General features: G+C 40.5%; 2 protein-coding genes across 3 annotated transcripts; one reads left to right on the top strand and one right to left on the bottom strand.

Annotated features, from left to right (window-relative positions):
• Positions 1-1,577: 1,577 nt before the first annotated feature.
• Positions 1,578-10,982, top strand: LOC131245364 (ubiquitin-like modifier-activating enzyme atg7). Of its 2 annotated transcripts, XM_058244773.1 has the most exons (14): positions 1,582-1,936; positions 4,642-4,859; positions 5,485-5,676; positions 5,774-5,825; positions 5,938-6,032; positions 6,265-6,454; positions 6,580-6,685; positions 6,762-6,906; positions 6,988-7,146; positions 7,224-7,412; positions 8,465-8,683; positions 8,899-9,014; positions 9,496-9,655; positions 10,585-10,982. In XM_058244773.1, exons 1-14 carry the CDS (start codon positions 1,723-1,725, stop codon positions 10,759-10,761), a joined length of 2,232 nt encoding a protein of 743 aa, XP_058100756.1. In that variant the 5' UTR covers positions 1,582-1,722; the 3' UTR covers positions 10,762-10,982. The 2 variants fall into 2 exon arrangements, with proteins under 2 accessions (XP_058100757.1, XP_058100756.1); XM_058244774.1 differs by lacking the exons at positions 8,899-9,014; positions 10,585-10,982 and having other exon boundaries at positions 1,578-1,936; positions 9,496-9,649.
• A 1,661-nt stretch (positions 10,983-12,643) lies between these two features.
• Positions 12,644-17,903, bottom strand: LOC131245363 (uncharacterized). Its single transcript, XM_058244772.1, has 6 exons — positions 17,768-17,903; positions 15,393-15,850; positions 15,242-15,294; positions 15,059-15,096; positions 14,483-14,912; positions 12,644-13,502 (listed from the first exon to the last, which is right to left on the bottom strand). Exons 1-6 carry the CDS (start codon positions 17,782-17,784, stop codon positions 13,266-13,268), a joined length of 1,233 nt encoding a protein of 410 aa, XP_058100755.1. The 5' UTR covers positions 17,785-17,903; the 3' UTR covers positions 12,644-13,265.
• Positions 17,904-19,709: the final 1,806 nt, after the last annotated feature.

Raw genomic sequence — 19,709 nt, 5'->3', positions numbered from 1 at the left:
AAGGAAAAAGACATGTATCAGCTTGAAGCAAAACTTTTGTGGCCCATGATAAATTTTTAACGGTCAATCACCATATTTTATCGTAGTGCTTTCACATAAAGTTTGCATCTTTTTATGTTTTGGGATCATGTCCTAAAATGGGTTGAAAATATGAATGGACAGCAGAGATTTATATTCATCGAGGTGGGCATCGTACAGTTGGAGATGGTTCCGATCATTAGATGGATACAATTGCATGCCAGTGTTTTTGGCAAAAACTTCCTTCCTTGAGGGGGTGTTTGGCTTACCGTATTAGATGGGGTTAGATAGGATGGAAGTGCATTTGATACGTGCAAATTCTATCTTGCGTTTAGGGGAATGGAAAATGCTGGAATTAAGTTAAATGAAATTGCATTTGGTCTTCTTAGATTATGAGCATTGTAGCATTGCTTTCCGCCTCTGTCATTTGAAATTTTTTGAAAATGTTTGTTCATGTCTACGATTGTGTAGGTCCTACCATGATGTATGGGCTATATTCACATTGTCCACTTATTTTTCAATATCATTTTATAGTATGGGCCCAAAAATTAGGCAAATTCCAAGCATGAGCGGACCTTACCATATAATGTAAAGCAGTGGGGATTGAACACCTACCATTGAAAACTTCTTGAGGGCTAATGAAGTTTTGGTTCAAGGTAATATTTGTGTTTTCCCTTCATTCAAGTTTGTTTGACCTCATAAACAGGTTGGATGACTAATAAACATCATGGTGGACCTTGGGAAGATTTCAACCATGGACATCATTGTCCGCACTACTCTACGTTGTGGTACACATGAACTTTGGATTTACCTCATTTTTGGGCTTATGCCATAAAATGAGGTTGCAAATCGGATGGATAGTACAAATATAATACTTATATGTTCAGATGGACCTTACATATATAATATGTACATGTTATTTTCGATGGTTCTAAATGCATCGGTATAACCATTCAATGGTCAACAAACTAACCACGTGATATCACCGTGACACAAACCTACTATGGAATTACATTTGTCCCATGGTATCTCATGATAATAGATTACAATCCCCGTCACATATAATGTCACATATAATGATTATATTTTTTTAACCCCATATGACCTAATCCCATCTAATACAAGGAACCAAACACTTACTCAAGCTAGGTATGCTTGTCATGTTGTTTATGAGGTCCATCTGTTTTTGGAGATCATAATAATAATAATAATAATAATAATAATAATAATGAGGAAGATCCGAGACTAAACTGAGCCAAAAAAAAAAAGTTGATAAAAAAACCATCGTTGAAACCTCCACCGTTAGTGAGGTCATTCATGCTGCGATGAACTGGAAGCACAATAATAAGCGCCTGATGGAAAACTTCTATGGCTCCAGGAATGTTATAATGGTAGAAGTTCAATCCACCGTTCCCTGTCGTGCGGTCTATTTTGGCCTCCGTCATAACATGATCTGGAGAAACGGATGGACGGGGCGGATTTCTAAAAAACATAACGGTGGACCCTACCTAGCTTCCGGTCGCAATAACTACTTAATTAAATACCTCAGCGTGTGTAGTCGCGGTGACACGCGCTGGAACTTGAGTAGGGACAGAGGCAGAACGAATATCCGGATTCTGTAAAGCTTTCTTCCTCCTCTAGTTTTTGCCTTGGAAACATAATAAGGAATTTCAGCAGATCGAGAAGAGACAAGAAACCCTAGCAATGGCGGAAAGTGCAGAAATATCGCAGGAAGTGGAAAGAAGCAGAACCAGCAGGACTTCTTCTTCATCTCCGTTACCTTCAGAGACCTCATCGAGCGGACGCGTTCTTCAGTTCGCTCCCTTCCAGAGCGCCGTAGACGAGGGTTTCTGGAGGAGGTTATCGTCTCTCAAGCTCGACAAGCTAAGGCTCGACGAATCTCCCATCAACATCACAGGCATGTTCTTCTCCTTCCGAAATCTTGAATTCTTCTCTATCAGATTTATCCATCGACCTTCCCCAGGGAAGGGAATCTTGTGTCTGGTGGTGCTTCAGAAACCCTGGAATCAATTGTGTGGGCTTGGGCCCGTCCCAGGCCCAGGCCTGTGCCTGGGCCATGAACATAGCGACAAATCTCGTTCTCGGCAATTTCTCGGGAGATTTTCAGAGATTGTCAGAAAATTCTCTGAAAATAAAATGCCGAAAAATATTTATTATAAAGTAATAAATTGTTTTAGAATTTAAGTACATTAGTGTAAAATGAATTCTTCTAGATTATCGAAAATTGTCGCCTTAAAATCACGATAATTTCGTGAAAAACCGCGAAAATTTAGAACTGCGGAGATTTTGAAATTTTTATGAAATTTGCCGGATATTGATATCGTTTGATCACTATTTCGTGAAAATATTGCGAGATTTTGAAAATATCGGTTGATATAGGTCACAGGCATAGCTGCAACTGGGCCTGGGCCTGTCCTCAGGAAGGCAAGGTTATTAACAGGCGTGAATATCAGACTTATTTACAGGCACCCTCAATGGGCTAGGCCCAGTGGCTCAAATGGCCTGTTCAGCCTGTCAGCATCCCTCCCCTTACCTCTAAATTTCATTGATTTTAGCCCTCCATCCACAGAACCGTTCATCTCTGCGAATTCTGTACACTGCATTTTTCCTCCATGAACATTAAAATAGAGGGGTGAATATTTGCTGTTGATTATTAGGGATTCTTTAGCAGAGACTGATGAATGGATCCCCCAAACTGCATTCGGATCAGTTAGGTGCACTGTTGAATCGAGTTGCATTTAGGTGCACTGTTGAATTGAGTTGCAATATTCTTCTGATTAGGTGGAAATGACCTAATTGCGACTCAGCATTAGCCTTGAGGGTCTGGGCGAATTCGCTGCTTTGAAGTTGGGCTTGAAAGAAAGGCATTGCAATTTGAGGGTTTCCTCATCGTGGACCCTGGAAAACATCACTAATTTTCGTCTTCTCTCTCGAATAAACCTAGTATTGCAATTCAACAATCCACTCGTGTATCCAAATGCAGGTTTGGCATGGATGGAGGTGGGAATTGATTACATTTTAGAATTAAATAGTAAAGATCAATGAACAGTACTAATCGTAGTTATAGTGCACTTAATAGTTGTATGACCATGGGGGCTAGCATTTTCAGACAATAGAGATTATCAGTAATTGGGTCTTCAAAAATGTGTGAAATCTCGCTTAGCTGCCATATGATAGACAATAACTGGTGTTGTTAGATTGGTAGAATACAAATCAATTTCATTTTCTTTTCTATGCTTTGGTCGTCAAGCTGGGACTTGATCCTAGGCCTGTTTGGCCAGTTGCATTAGGTGGTATTAAGATGGATGGAATTGTAAAAGTTATAATAAATGCATGTGTAAGCTATTGTCTCTAGATTGGGTGTATCCCATGTTTTCTAATACTATGTTTAGAATGTATGCATTAAAAAGTAAATCCCACGATTTACTTTCAAATTGCATTTGGATTGAACCTGGATGAAGCAAAAATCCATCATCAGTGGAATTAGTAATCCCATCTCACACTCTCCAACACGAGTCTCATTTTCCAAAGCCTACAAAGTTAATTTTAATCCCATCTCACACTCCTTCCAAAAATGCCATTCCGAATTTCAAAGTGGGATTAGTAATGCAATCCCATTTAATGCAACTTAATACCACTGTCCAAACAGGCCCTAAAACTCTGTGATGGAGGCATTAGGTTTGTCCAGCTGAGCTTTCTTTTGCTGGAAATTTGTTGAACTCCAAAGAAATGCAGCAATCTGTATGCGGCAAAACTCATGAAATTGATAGAGTTCCTCAATGGTCTGGTGCTCATATGCTGCCTACTCATGAGCACAACTATATATATATATATATATATATATATATATATATATATATATATATATATATATATATATATATATATATATATATATATATATATATATATTTCTTTTAGAAATATGAGCACAACTTCTATACTTCAATACTAGGATATGGATTTGGCATGACTTCTGTTCTTGTGTTGAAGAATCCGATCTGGGTTTGAGAGTTTAGGTCTCATGCTTGCTGATATCGATTTTGTGAGCCATACTTATGTTTGTGGCAGTAGTTTTGTTCTAGTTCAACTTTTAATTTTACTTTTATTTCAGTCATGCCACTGCTCTTGACATGGGATCAAATAGAACTTATAAACGATACCGGAAGTCTCCGTAAAACTTCATGAAACTACCCAGAGTATCCAACGTGTTCCAAAACGGTAACGGTGGCCATAATGGCCACCACTGTTACCATTATAATACGGGTATTGGCCTTTACGGCCCTTTTTTATTTTTTGAAAAAACTGTTACAGGACCATTACAGCCTGTTTTTCCTGTAACGGCCGTTTTGACTCCGTAACGCGTAACGGTTATGACCGTTACCATTACGTAACCGATTTTGAATACCTTGAGAGTATCTATCTGCTGGTTCTATTTTATTGGTAGGCTAGGATATCAACCTATCTTGATAGGGCTTTATCTACTTCATGCAGAGATACACTTGCTTCTTTCATATTCATAGTCTTTGGCACTTTTATCATGCATTCATGCTTGACAATCCGTGGCCAATATTCTTACATGTAAATGGATCCCATGGGCAGGCTTCTATGCACCTTGTTCGCACGCACAAGTTTCTAATCATTTGCAGCTTCTTGCTGAATCATTCCTACCTGACGCTGTTGAACAATCATCAACCCAAGAAATGAGTCGTGGTAATAGGAACAGATGCCCTGTTCCAGGTACACTTTACAACACAAATACACTAGAGAGTTTCCATGCCCTTGATAAACAGAGCTTGCTAAAGATGGAAGCAAAGAAGGTATTCATTCAAGAGAAGCTTTTATTTTTCACTTGCTTTTGCAATTCTTGTGTGTTTTTTCAGTGGTATTAATGTATTTGGCTATAGGGAAAGATTTCCCTCATTTGTCAAACTATTTCTCAAGAGAGGAGTTACAGGATTCTTGACTTGAGGCTTTTTCACAATATGCTCAGGTTTTCAGATCTGACAAGTTTGGTCCATGGTTCAGTCATTGAGGCCATTGTCTATTGCTTCATCAACTATGGATGGACCTTGTCCAAAAATTTCCTCAGTGGAACAATCATTACCTTTTGATTTCTGGCCTATAAATATATGGTAGGAAGAGAATACAACAATGGTCCACATTCAAATGAAAGGCCCGTGAATGGTGTCTAGGATCTTCCAATGTGGGATATTTTTTGGGGGTATGGTACATCCTCCATAGGATTCAATTGATTAATGGTCTTGATTATTGAACCATGGCCCCCAATTGTCAAAGCTGAAAACCAAATTACAGTGTGCAAAGCCTCAGGTTGAGGATCCTATAGTTCTCTCCAAGATTGATGCCTTTTCAATTATGAATGTAATGAAAAACATCTAAATAGTCGTTAATCTCACATACTTAATAATGATTATTTGGAAATAGATTTGGGAGGACATTTGTTCTGGAAAAGCAGAGGAGGAGAGTGCAGTGATTTCGAGGTTCCTTCTAATCTCATTTGCTGATCTGAAACGGTGGCGCTTCCATTATTGGTTTGCATTTCCTGCTTTGGTGATTGATCCTCCGGCAACCTTAATTAATCTGCAACCAGCTTCACAGTACTTCACTTTAGAAGAGGTACCAAAACTAGATTATTTTTTGGATTTATGATTTCAAGTTCATGTGCCTGAGTGCTTTCTGTGGCATTTCTAATATGATTATTGTTTTATATTAGGGTATTTCACTAGCAGCAGCATGTAATGAATGGCGCACGGGCTCAACTGCAGGTTGGGCAATTGCTTGCTTGCTTACTGCTTCATTATCTTTTAAGAAATTATTTTCATGGAGAAGTTAACCGTGTTTCATTTCTTGGTTCTTAATCACTGAAACACACTGCAGATGTGCCATTCTTTCTGGTTACTCTAGCTTTGAATTCACAGGCTACTCTTAGGCCACTGAGGGACTGGGAAGTCTGCCAAGCCAATGGTCAAAAGGTTTGTCCTTTTAATAGTTACCATGGTTCAAAAGTTATATCCTAGTGCACATTTTGAGCTTAGGCACATCTATTTGAATGTGCAATAGTCATTTCTGTGGATTTAACTATGATTTTATAAGAAATAACGACATATTTTGTCTCCAGATTGTATACTTAAGTGTTCGCTGATATCAAAATATGAGTTTCTTCTATGGCCATTACTTAAGAGTTGTGGTACATGGTGTTGGCAGGTGCTATTCGGTTTTTATGATCCGTGCCACCTTCCAAGCAATCCTGGCTGGCCTCTCCGCAACTTCCTTGCACTGATTTGCTTAAGATGGAAGATTGACAAGGTCCGCTTTTTATGCTATCGAGAAAAACATGGCTTGGCAGATATGGGATTGTCCCTTGTTGGTGAAGCCTTGGTTTCAATTCCCGAAGGTAGAGACCCATAAAATGGGTAAACAGTCTTCTCCAAATGATTTTACCTCCTAAATGCATAAGTGTTCACTTAATTCTAATGTCAGCTTTGCTCGCCTCCTAAACTTGCACATTATTCTGTTTAGCCTGGAAAGACCCTCAGTACACACCTAAGGCTGTGGGATGGGAACTGAACAGAGGGAAGTTAGCATCTAGGTGTATCAGCCTTGCTGAATCAATGGATCCAACCAGGTATATAGTTTTTATGGTCACTTGTTAGGAGCCCACCAATTCTTCTGTTTTAATCATTTACTAATGCTGTTCACAGGTTGGCCATATCTGCAGCAGATTTGAATTTGAAGCTCATGCGATGGCGTACGTTGCCTTCTCTAAACTTATGTGTTTTGTCTTCTGTTAAGTGTCTTCTCTTAGGAGCTGGCACACTTGGATGCCAGGTTGCTCGTATGCTTATGGTGAGCGTTTGAACACTACAGAATGAATGATCTCTGTTTCTCTCTTTGTCAGTAGATGAAATAAGTTACATCTGTTTGCAGGCGTGGGGTGTCCGAAAAATCACACTACTTGACAGTGGCCGAGTGGCTATGTCTAATCCACTAAGGCAGTCTCTCTATGCATTTGATGATTGCCTCAACGGCGGTGATTTGAAATCTGTTGCAGCTGTTAGAAGTTTAAAGCGTATATTTCCAGCTGTGGTAATTTTCTTTATCTTCTACATTTTTACGTCCATTATGGGGAAGTTGCTTGTTTCAATATGCGTGATATTTTTCAGGAAGCAGAAGGTATTGCAATGGCAATACCAATGCCAGGGCATCCAGTGCCCTCCCAAGAAGAAGCTAGTGTGCTCGATGACTGCACCCGTCTTCAGAATTTGATTCTTTCCCACGACGTGACTTTCTTATTAACGGATACAAGAGAGAGTCGATGGCTTCCATCACTTCTTTGTGCTAATGCTAATAAGGTGGATTTCTATGCCTTTTTGGTTTCTCATTTCTGGAATGTAATCGTGTGGGTAATTTATGAAGGTGTGAGTTTTGTATAAATTATGTGTGCCTATAGAACACAGGGTTGTAAAAATGTTGTTGATTTGGATGAAATGTTGAGTTAATATGCATTGTATGGCATCGCTGATATGATGGTCGGCCCGACTCTATTATAGGGATGCAGTATTGCTTGCTGCAAGTACTGCAAATAGAAATTACAGGCTGATATATGTAGCAGGCATGAACAAGGGTGCCACTAAGATTCTATTTGCATTTGAAGGATTGAAAAGGATTTGAATCCTCTTTTTGCTTGCCAACGGTGTCCAGCAGCAAGGTTCCATCCATGTCATTATCCCCGTTATTGTCATTGCATGAAGAATCCATGCCGCCACATGCATGTTGAGTTAATATGCATCGTACGGCATCGCTGATACGATGGTCGGCCCGACTCTATTATAGGGATGCAGTATTGCTTGCTGCAAGTACTGCAAATAGAAATTACAGGCTGAGATATGTAGCAGGCATGAACAAGGGTGCCATTAAGATTCTATTTGCATTTGAAGGATTGAAAAGGATTTGAATCCTCTTTTTGCTTGCCAACAGTGTCCAGCAGCAAGGTTCCATCCATTGCATCATCCCTGTTATTGTCCTTGCATGAAGAATCCATGCCGCCACATGCATTTGTTTTGGCACTCCACCAAAACTACAATGAGGTATGATGATGCAGAGCCATTGAAATCCTTTTGAATCCTTCAAATGCAAACAGGCCCTAAATCTAGGTTGTCACTTCAATATTTTAATTTTAATTTTTTCTTTTTTAAAGGAGCATCACTAAGTGTATCATGTTTCCCGACCCCAACCAGTTGGGACAAGGCATAGAGGATGATGATTAAATGCATTGTGTTTCATCATCAAAGCTAACCTTCATTTTTTAAAGATTGTTTATGGTAAGGATGATTATTGTGGGTGGACATTGGTGGTCAGAATCTCATTTAAATTATGATTTGCTCTGATTCTGTTTTATTTGCAGATTGCTATTACCGCAGCTTTAGGATTTGACAGCTACCTTGTTATGCGCCATGGGGCTGGTCCTATCAGTTCTAGTCCTAGTGTTTCTGGCAGGGTTAGTGCTAACGATGAGGCTGAAGATACTTTGGTTGCTAAGATGGACAACTTATCTACGGAAGATGTTGATGGAAGGCCACGGTTGGGCTGTTACTTCTGTAATGATGTTGTTGCGCCTATAGATGTAAGCAAAAGCTCTAGATCTAATTACTCTAGTTGCATTATGTACCACTATTAACTCTGACGCTATCTTTCAGAGTTCTTTGTACTTATGGTTGGTTCCCTGAAAATAGCAGTTATCGATTTCTCTCTGTCAGTAGTAAATGGCATGCAAGGTGAAACTTAAACAGTAATTAGCAATTTAGCAATCCTTAACATCTTGTTCTCTATGGCATGTAGTCAACATCCAATCGGACATTGGACCAGCAATGCACGGTTACACGTCCAGGGCTCGCCCCAATTGCTTCCGCTCTTGCAGTTGAATTGTTGGTGGGGATTCTACATCACCCTGATGGGTAAAGCCTGACCCATGTGAAGCAAACCCATTTTGTTGTTTGCTGACAAACTGAATTTTGTAGTCCCGCAGAAGGTTTTAATGGTGCATTTTGGTGTAATGCAAATGTGATTGGCCAGGCTTTTGAAGCATACTTAAGCCTCTTTGCTAGATGCCAAAAATGAGCTCATCTCATTTTAGTTATGATTAACTAGAATGAGAGGAACTCATTTTAGGCCATCTACCAGACTGGTTGTGTTTTAGGTGGTGCAACAAACAAAGCCTGCGTTAACTGGGCTTCTTTTTCCTTTTTCTTCCGCCCCAAATCATTATCAAAATAAGAATGGGAAGAGGTCCCATTGTTATCTTAATCACCGTCTGCACTATTGCATCCTTCCCAACTTGGGCAATGAGGAACTCCAAACATTCCCTAAAATGATTTGTAGTGATCCTTTTTTCGTTTCCTGTTTTCAGCTTCTCATCTAAAACTTGGGTTTGTGCAGGCTATATGCTCCAGGTGATATTTCTGATTCCAGTTCTGGTAGCAACAACGAGCAACCCCTTGGTATTCTGCCCCATCAAATCCGAGGTTCCCTTTCTCAGTTCTCTCAGCTCATGCTCATAGGTCACTCCTCTAACAGTTGTACGGCCTGCTCCAACACTGTAAGTGTCCTTTCTGAATCTTTTGTCAAGTTAGCATTGCACTTTTGATTTTAATGGTGAAACTGCCTCCTAGTTGTTTCCATAGTCTTTAGTTCAGGTCTGCATAGAGCTATCAACATCCCTTGGTAGTGGATTGCATGTATGGCTATCAATGGACTGTGCTGGCCTGTCAGGCTCCTGGCTGGCTTGGGTTCAATTTTGAGGCCCATGTGCCAGTTTCAGATTTATTCTAAGGCCTGAAAAATAGTCGGGCAGGACCTATGTTTATCAACATTTCCTATTGAGTACAAACATTAAACCTGTCCTGTTGACAGCCTTCCTTTGCTTACACAGTCACACATCGGCATTCACAAGCATGCATGCATTGTGTGCCATAAGCATGCAGTATCAACATTTTGAGGCCCATGTGCCAGTTTCAGGTGGCCTGTCAGGCTCCTGGCTGGCTTGGGTTCAATTTTGAGGCCCATGTGCCAGTTTCAGGTTTATTCTAAGGCCTGAAAAATAGTCGGGCAGGACCTATGTTTATCAACATTTCCTATTGAGTCCAGACATTAAGCCTGTCCTGTTGACAGCCTTCCTTTGCTTACACAGTCACACATTGCCATTCACAAGCATGCATGCATTGTGTGCCATAAGCATGCAGTCTCAACATTTTGAGGCCCATGTGCCAGTTTCAGGTTTATTATAAGGCCTGAAAAATAGTCGGGCAGGACCTATGTTTATCAACATTTCCTATTGAGTCCAGACATTAAGCCTGTCCTGTTGACAGCCTTCCTTTGCTTACACAGTCACACATCGGCATTCACAAGCATGCAGTATCTGCACGTGCATGTCTGGCCATGTAGTGGAGCTTAAGTGGGGAAGTGTTTTTGGAATAGCTTCATTTTCTGTGATTTTTCTCTCATTGCTGCGGCTGCTCAAAATTTCAGGTTGTATCAGATTACAGAAGAAAAGGAATGGAGTTTGTTGTCCGAGCTATTAACCAACCATCTTATTTGGAGGATCTCACAGGACTGACAGAGTTGATGAAGTCCGCGAGCTCGTTCGATCTGGATTGGGACAACGATACTGATAATGATGCCGAGTCTGAGGCTCTTCTCATCTGATCTCCACTGTACATTGGGCCTTGAAATTTACATGATTCAAGCTAATGGCATTTCTTTTACATTATTTTCCCCCATTGAAAATTAGAGCCCCATTTGAAACCTGCCTCATCCTGTTCTTGTTTGATCGTGATGTAATCAATTGTAAATATGGGGTGATCTCATAAGACCTTTGCTTCCCATTCGAGAAGATGAAATGTGAAGTGGCATGTTTAGTTCTGAAAGGCTAGTGGGAACTTTGCTTGATGCAGTAAGTGGAGAGAAAGCATGCCAATGCCCTCTTATTGTAGTTCGGGAAATCAGGGTATTTAGTTCATGCAGAAGTGGTGTAGACCTGCTCGGAATTGTGGACCTTGGGTCCAATCCCAAATGCCATAATAGTTCTAAAACTTGCTGGCTTGGCTCGAAACTCCAGCTAGTACTTGAATTGGAGAGATTTCGAGCCTAGCTGCTAGGAAACTCAGTCTTGGGTCTGACGGAACTGTGACTTAAGATGACTCATTGAGTTGACTTGACCACTGGGTCAACTCAACGCAACTCGTGGTGACTCAACCAAGTAATTTACATGCGAGCATTAATAAAATTGTAAACGGGGAGGGAGGGATTATGACGTCTGCCAACTTGACATGACTCGAAGTGGCTCAAACTGAGTCACCTGGTTTGGTTAGCCACGTCCAAATGCTAACGAATGAGAGGGAGGGAATCAAAACCCAAGACCTTGCCAATGGGTGAGATGAATCTAACCAGTCTGCCATTCAATAGATTGAATTGATTGACATCGAGTTTGTATTTTATATTACCTAGACTATTTTAACTATGTTAAATACTTGTCCCCATTCTTTTGTTAAATAAATGTGTAATTATTAAATGTTGAGTCGAGTTGGGCTGAGTCTTTGAGTCAACTCAACCCAGGTTTTCCAACTATGAATGCCAAAAATGCACTTCCATCCATGCTCCAGCTAGGCTTTTGATAGAAAAGCTCTTGGTCGTCAAGAACTAAGTATGAGAATCGACTATTTGTCAGGCCCTGGATGTAGAACCCGAGTGAACACAACGGGCCTGATGTTCAGCCGAAAAGAAAAGGAGTTGCCAGAAGTTAAATGGGTCTTCGGCTAACCAACATGCCTAAGCAAGTTCTTTAGGTCCAGATGAAGGAACTTCAGCAATCACTACCTTGTAATTCCAATAAATATTTCCATACTTTCAGTTATTATGATAATTGCCAATTCGTAAGCGTTCTTGGATGCAGTTGGAGAAAGATGTCCACATCGGGATGGACTCCAGTAGTAGTGCTGCACCTCGTGAATTTTGAAATCTCGCTAGTGGGATGAATGGTCCACATTCAATGGCCACTCTTTAATTGTAAATTTGCATGGCCCCACTTTGATGGTTAGGATATTTACAGTGGCACCTGCCGTCGCCCTCCCAGGCCAAGCATGCCATGGGCTGGGCTGGGTTGAGGTTTAATATTTTGACCTTTGGGCTTCACTTGGAACACTTTTGAGGCCTAAAAAGTAAGCAGGCTGAGCACACACTTAAAATCAAAAGCCACTTCTGGCCGATCCCAACTATAGGCCCATTTACATCTTGTATGGGCCAGGCATGAGCCTAATTTTCAGTCCCCATTGCTGGGACCATGCCTAAATTTCAGGGTTCAGGCTGACCTCAGCAAGCCCAAGCCTTGCCCATTGTCAATCATCCACCATCCCATCTCTGAGTTCAATTTAGGCAATGGATAGTGGCTGATTGACTATATCACGAAATAACTGCAAACCTTATGGGTAAGTTTAGGTCGAGGCATTGAGCTATGTGGGCCCTACTATGATACGTGTCTGACATCCACCCGTCTACCTTTAGGAACATTTCTCAGGCACACACAGATATGTAGCTAAAGCAACATATAGGTCTACAAACATACAGATTCGCAAGCATGAAGCTGCGATTGATAACATAACAGATGGTATGAACACAAGTCCTCAAACAAGCAACAGTGCAAGATACTGGTAATGAGAAATCAGATGAAATAGGGTTTTGCTGATGTCTCCAACTTCATGCGGACGTTAGCAGCATCACCAACCTTTTAAACGGCACATAGGGTGACCTATTGCTGACTTAACCATTCATTCATTTATACATACAACTAGGAACAAGCCATGGTGAATCACACTGATCAGATGTTCCTAACCCTTTGAATGGGGCCAATTTGTTAAAACCGCCCGCTGTTTACAAGTCATAAATCACATGGTTAGAACCGTAATTACTCTAGTCAATCTTGTCTGTCCATTTCATTCTATTGATGGGAGCTTGGGATCACCGATTGGCATGACTTTTGCACCATGGTTTGCTCCTAGTTTTATGAATGAATGAAACAGTTTGTTCGACAATAGGTCACCCTGTATGCAATTTAAAAGGTTTGGGGATGTTAGCAAAACCATATATATACATAGGAATAAGAAACAAGAGCCTAGCATGCTATCCTGGTGTCTTTGCTGTGCAACAGTTGGAAGCTAAGTTATAGTCTTTCCTGCATTTGCTTCCACCAAGGAATCAGATGATGAGGTTTTTGGAGCTTCCTTTGTTGCAGGCTTCGTTTTCACAGCTCGTATTTGATCTGCAAGTGAAACCTCTCTTCTCATTTTCTCTCTCTTGATGAAATCTAGATCCCACTCCTTGATAGCTGGACCCAGGCCATTTGACATTTCTCCTCGACTAGCAATTAGATCAACCATGGACTTGTGATCAATCTACAACCGCATAAATAACATCACCATTAGAACTAGATGATTGAGTGGATACTTGTAGCTATGTTACCATTCTAGTACATGGTACAAACAATATTACAAAGTTTCACCTGGGGAATTTTTGGGAGACAATTATTGCAATTCAGCAGAAATTTGGAACAACTTTTGGAATTTTTGGTAAAATCATGAAAAAAAAATCCATGATAAATAAGAATATATATATATATATATATAAGGCTTAGATGATGATGATGGTGACAATCTTCTTTCCTACAAATTTCATTTTTCCCTTTTATTTCTTCTTCTTCTTGTTATTCCTCTTGGCTTTATTTTGTCACCCTAGTCACAATTTCCCAATGTTTTCCTTTGAAGTTTCAATTATCAGTTACTGTGCAAATTAATCTTGTATTAGTCATAAATGGGAATGTTTTGAAAAATGTGTGATCACTAGCATGCTCCTCCCTCCCTCCCTTAGCCTACTTGGGGACATGAGCAGATGATTGGGTAATCAGGAGGAAATACAAAAGGATTAGCATTGCACGGATGAGGCTGCTGCAATGGGCCTGAAAAGAGGATATGGGAATACTTCAAAGGAATTGGATCAAGGTGATGAGAAGGGTTTTGAAGGCTTGTTCATTCAACAATGATAGGGCCTTCATAGGTTGGCGAAATAGGATTATTAAAGCCAACCAGCGGAAGGCTATGACGATGGCATACCAAGTTTCACAACACAAGGCACAACCTAGGTGCTTCAGCCATGATTTAGAAAAACCCAAAAGTCCAAAATATGAAAACATGGCTACATTTAGAGAAAAGAAACATAGATAGTTCCCTCTAGAACATTGCCAAAACATAGAGAGATGAACATGTCTGCAAGACCAAGGGAGAATCAAAACATTGAAGTTTTAGAGATATGTGATTCCCATTTTGGGTTGCAATGGTATGTGATATGCACGGATGGCATGAGATTTCAATGGTTTTACCTTGGTTAATTTCGCTTTGAGTTTTAAAGCCTTAAAAATAGCCAAGTCCTCTTTCTCTTCCTCTGATTTCTTTTCAGCCTTTTTCTTAAATTCTCTGGCATTTGCCTTCTGTTCTCTCTCTTTACGCTCTCGGGCCAGCCTTGCCTTCTTCTCTGACTTTGCCTTTGCTGCTCTCTGAGCTCTTACTTTTGCAATCTCCTTTGCTTTTGCCTTATCAGCTGCCCACTGAAGCTGTTGGCAAAGTATTTCTGCTTTCATCTTCTCATAGCTGTCCCAATCTAGTTCTTGTTGATCCAAGCCACCTTTCTTGGCTTCTTCTGCAATGCTTTTGGCCCATTCCAAATAGCACTTTTCCTGTAACCTCTTCAATTTCAAGCGCTCCCCCCAAATTCTTCTCAATGCAAAGCCTATCCTTGCCTTGCTCTGCACGCTGCAAAAATGGCCATCTTATGCTGATTTCTATATTTAATTTTTGCCTTGAAGAGAACCTTCACCATGTTTTTATAGTCTAGAAAGCCTACGGATATAGTGAATATACCAGCTTAATAAATGTCTATATTCTGGAATAAAGCATACCTATGAGCACGAGAGCATTCAGACATCTTCCTCCTGACCTGGAAAAAAAAAGAAAGAAAAAAAGAGAGAAAAGAATACAAATTTTCATGAAACATTGAGAAATGAAAGAGCCGGGAGTGATGACTGTTAATGTGTTGATACCAACGTGACAAACAGCATGAACTGATTCTTACATGACATCACCTTGGGATCTCTCAAGGCCTCTAGAGTTCTCTGCTTGATGCACGCGCGGGTCTCTATGAGTAAAACAAGATAATGGGAATCAGTTGCATAAGCTGATGTGAAAAGGATTTAAAAAGATTTGCATGATGCGCTCTGCTTGCCTGGATTTTACCTGCACTGTGCTTCCTGCCTTTGTTCCATGGTGTTTTCCCCTTGTTTGCTAGCCCAATTTTTCTTCTTCTTTGCATCTCCTTATAATCCTTTTCAGCAATGATTGTTGCACCATCCGAATCACTGTCAGCTTTATTATGTAAACTCCCATTCAAATCATGGAACAGATACTCTTGATTTTTCTCAATGGAAATCTCTTTATCATTAGTCCGCTCCAGCAATGAGCCCATACTAAGTTGTGATTGAAGAACTTGTCCCGTTTCATATGAGTCCTCTGCACTGATAGAGAGTTGCAACGTTCCCGCAAATTGCACTTTTGGGAACGAATGGGTGACGGTAAATGCCCGAGATATGTTCCTCAGAAGAAATATTTGAGAATTTGATTGCATCATGGAAGTGAAAAATGGCCCCGAAAGGGAGTTGGGAAAACAACTGAACTGCGAATTTAGAACAGATATCCTGATAGAAAAATTAAAAGCTTGATTCAAAACATGCCTATTCACAATTCGAACGGTTTGAATTAACCATCATGTTAATGCTCTGTGCTGTGATTTCTACTTTTCTTTAGAGCTGTTGAATAAACCCCGGATCAATTTCTGGCCCACTTTTTCAGTGTGTAGGAAGAACCTCTCGAAAAGCGGAGCATGTCTGGCGGCATGGGATATACAAACCACATTGCTTGGGCTTCCTTTTTCCATTTCAGTCGATTTTCAGATCAGTTCAGGCCTGACCTAAAACGATTCAACAGATGATTTGGGGGGAAAGCACCCTGCCTGTCCAAAAGTTTCAGGACACCAGAATGAGCCCTTGCTTTCTCTGTTGATTTTTCAACAGATGCCACTCTTTTTGCATTCTCAATGTCTTCAAGGCTCGCTGGAAGTTCCCCTAAAAGTGGAAGTGGATGATAGCCCCAAGTTGCAATTTGGAGCAGAAAAACCAGGCAAATGGGAGCCCACCTCATAACATCAGCAAATGTGGTTTCCATTTCCTACTTCACCCCAAATGCAAACTGGATTTGGTTCCACTAAAATCAGAACCAGTCCTGATTTGAGAACACTGATCTGATATAGTGGCCCAGAGTTCAGAAAGGTTCCTCGATATAGTGCCCCATCCCGATTTAAGCATTCTAACATGTTTTGAAGCATTAAAGCAGCATCAGATATCTATTAAAAGGTCAATTAGATCTGATCTTTGCTAGATATAAAAAGGAAAATATGATGTTAGAGCTATTAAGCAGATAAAATTCATGAATTGCTTCCACATCTGAATTTGGCTCGGACAAGTGAGAAAAAATAATTTGTGACATTCTGGTCCAGATATGAAAGAACCTATTTCTTTCCAATGCAATACAAGAGAGCAACATTACACAATTTTTGGAAATTCTACTACGAGTAGAAATTCCAAATTCACAAAGTATTTTTATCTGCTCCTGAAATGGCCACGAGTATTAAATAAATAAATAAAATGAGACTGGCTTTTCTTTGAAATTGATAGAATATCCCATACAGACCCTAGCCAATTAGGATACAAGCACTAGGTATGAATACAAAACCAAATTATCATGCAACGGGATAAAGAAAATGGCTACAAAAAGGCCAAAATGAGTAGATTTTAGCTCCAGTTTTACAGGAATTACAACACTTTAAAAGCTCTTTCTTCCATGGATTTCTTCCACAACTACATTTGGGTCGGACCAGTGAGGAAAAAAAAAAAAGAAGAAAAAACTTCTTTTGGGTTGCCAAAAAAAGTGAAATGATACTGGTGGGCTTGCTCCCCACAGATGCGAGTTTGATTCCCCTCCCTGCGTTTTACCCAATGCACGTGGTTGATGGGTGATTGCATGCATCCGCAGAGAATAGTCTTGCCGTCATTTTTTTTTAAAATGGCGGATATGAAAGACATCTTTCTTTCGAATGAGAGCCCCACTACACAACTTTTGGAAATTCTACTATGAGTAGAAATTCCAAATCACAAAAATAAAAATAAATAAATTTCTCTGCTCCTGAAATGACCACGAGCAAGGGGGAAAAATGTGGGTTTTCTTTGACATTGCTAGAATATCCCAGATGGGTCCTATCCAATTAGGATCCAAGCTCTAGGTGTGAATGAATAACCAAATTCTCATGAAACAAGAAAAAGAAACTGGCGTTAGAAGGCCAAAACGAGCACATTATGGCTTCAATTTAGACAAGTTACAATACTTTAAAAGCTTGAACTTATTAAGAAAACAGGCTGCATAGATTCTAATCAGCTTTGGGTAATATTCAAATGGTTTTTAGTAGAGACAGGTGGATTTGGGTGTTGGTGTAAAGGGAGTGTGAAAACCGGATTTGAAAGAACCCAATTCAAGAAATTGAAGAAAGAGGGTAGACTTACATGTGATGGAAGGGCATTTCAGAGATGGGTTGGTTTCTTGACTGACATTGACAAATCTGGGAGTTCCTTTTTTTGGGGGAAGGAGATGATTTGGTGGCCCAAGAGCACCGAGATGGGGATAGAACTTAGAGAAAGAGAGAGAGAGAGAGCGCGAGACAGGGAGAGAGAGATGATACTCGCGTGAGTACGACTCGCTGGCGCGTGTTTGTGCGGCGTTGGATCCTTGACTGTGGGGCCCACGTTTATGTGTGTGATTTACATCCGCTCCGTCCATCCGTTTTGAAAGCTCAACTTCGGGAATGATCCTAAAGCTCAATCATATAAAAAAGTTAGGTGGACCACGCCACAGGAAACAGTGGAGATTGAATACCCACCGTTAAAAGATCCTGGGGGCCACCAAAAATTTTATTTACCATCTAACATGTCATTGTCAGGTCAAAAAGACCTCGAAAGAGTAATTTGTGGCGCACGAGAAGTTATTAACTGTCAATCACCAATTTTTCCTGTGGTGTGGTCCACCTGAGATTTGGATCTGTTTTATTTTTAGCATCACTCTCTAAAATGAGCTCTCAAAACGGATGGACGGCGTGGATGCTATTCACATACATCAAGGTAGGCCCCACATTCAGGGATCCCGCCCTGCGAGCGGTAGGCCTAGGGAGGGGAGATAATACCATTGAACGGGGGCGATCAGTCCGCAGTCGACGTGCCGGGCATTGCGACGCATGAAATCTTTTCCGTCCCATCTAGGGATACCTAAGTACCGACCCTGTAAAAATCCGATGGGTGTGTATTTCGAACCCCTTGTCAATCACATCGTGCAGACATGAACGGTGGAAAAGAACCACCTAACTAACGGAAACGGATTGGCTCCCCCCCTGCCACTTGCCTAGTCGCTGGTGGTCGGTTCTCTGTGGTCCCCACCATGAAGTATATCTTTTATCCATGCCGTTCACCCATTTTTACAGATTATTTTAGGCTTAAGACCAAAAATGAGTAGGATATAAATCTAAGGTGGACCACACCACAGGAAAACAATAGTGATTGGATATCCACCATTAAAATCCTCCTAAGGCTCACTATGTTGTTTATTTGTCATCTGTTGATTAGGTCATGCACACCTGATGAAGTGAAAAAACAAATATCAGCTTGATTCAAAACTTTTATGGCCCTAGAAAATTTTTTAATGGTTGATGTTCAACCAACATTTTTTCCAATGATGTGGTCCACTTGAGATTGGGATATAGGCCATTTTGAGCCCATACTATAAATTTGTCTAGAAAAGTAGATGAATGACATGGATAAAACACATACATCATGGTAGGGCTACGGAGCACTGACCACGGGGGAGTAATCAATCCGTTTCCTAACTACCGGCCTTAATCGTTTTTAATGGCTGATGTTCAATCAACATTATCTGTGCTGTTAATCATTTTTCTCATATCATTTTAAGATATGATCCAAAAACTGAGGTAGGTATAAGGATTAAGTGGACTACAAGGTAGGGATTGAACTTCTACCATTAAAAACTTCTTGGGAGCTAGAGAAGTTTCGAATCAAGCTGATATTTGTGTTTTCACTTCATACACGTCTACATGACATTATGAATAGGTTGGATGATAAATAAACATCATGGTGGCCCTTAGAAAGGTTTTAGCGGTAGATGTTATTATCACCGTAGCCTCCTTTGGTGTGGTCCATTGGAGTTGTGGACCTGCTTCATTTTTAGGACAATACCTTGAAATGATTTAAGAAAAGTGATGAATGGCGTGGATAAAACACTTACATCACAGTGGGCCCCACAGGGTAGGATACAATCCACTTCCAAATGAGTAGCTAAAAACACAAGTGTTACCACAGTGGGAATCGACCCGGGCTTGGCAGGCCGCTGTTGTCTTATTAGAGAGCGGATTGGGTACTGCGTAAGTCTATGAGCCCATTG

This window comes from Magnolia sinica, chromosome 5 (genome assembly GCF_029962835.1).
Source record: "Magnolia sinica isolate HGM2019 chromosome 5, MsV1, whole genome shotgun sequence".
Taxonomy (NCBI): Eukaryota; Viridiplantae; Streptophyta; class Magnoliopsida; order Magnoliales; family Magnoliaceae; genus Magnolia; species Magnolia sinica.
This window is presented reverse-complemented; position numbering and strand designations above follow the sequence as displayed.

Coding starts and splice junctions, on each gene's coding strand:
- LOC131245364 (XM_058244773.1), top strand. CDS start 1,723: ATGGCGGAAAGTGCAGAAATATCGCAGGAAGTGGAAAGAAGCAGAACC. Junction 6,033..6,264: donor GCCAAGCCAATGGTCAAAAG/GTTTGTCCTTTT, acceptor TGGTGTTGGCAG/GTGCTATTCGGTTTTTATGA. Junction 6,686..6,761: donor GAATCAATGGATCCAACCAG/GTATATAGTTTT, acceptor TGCTGTTCACAG/GTTGGCCATATCTGCAGCAG.
- LOC131245363 (XM_058244772.1), bottom strand. Junction 15,097..15,241: donor AGGCCTTGAGAGATCCCAAG/GTGATGTCATGT, acceptor TTTTTTTTCCAG/GTCAGGAGGAAGATGTCTGA. Junction 14,913..15,058: donor GAATGCTCTCGTGCTCATAG/GTATGCTTTATT, acceptor CCATTTTTGCAG/CGTGCAGAGCAAGGCAAGGA.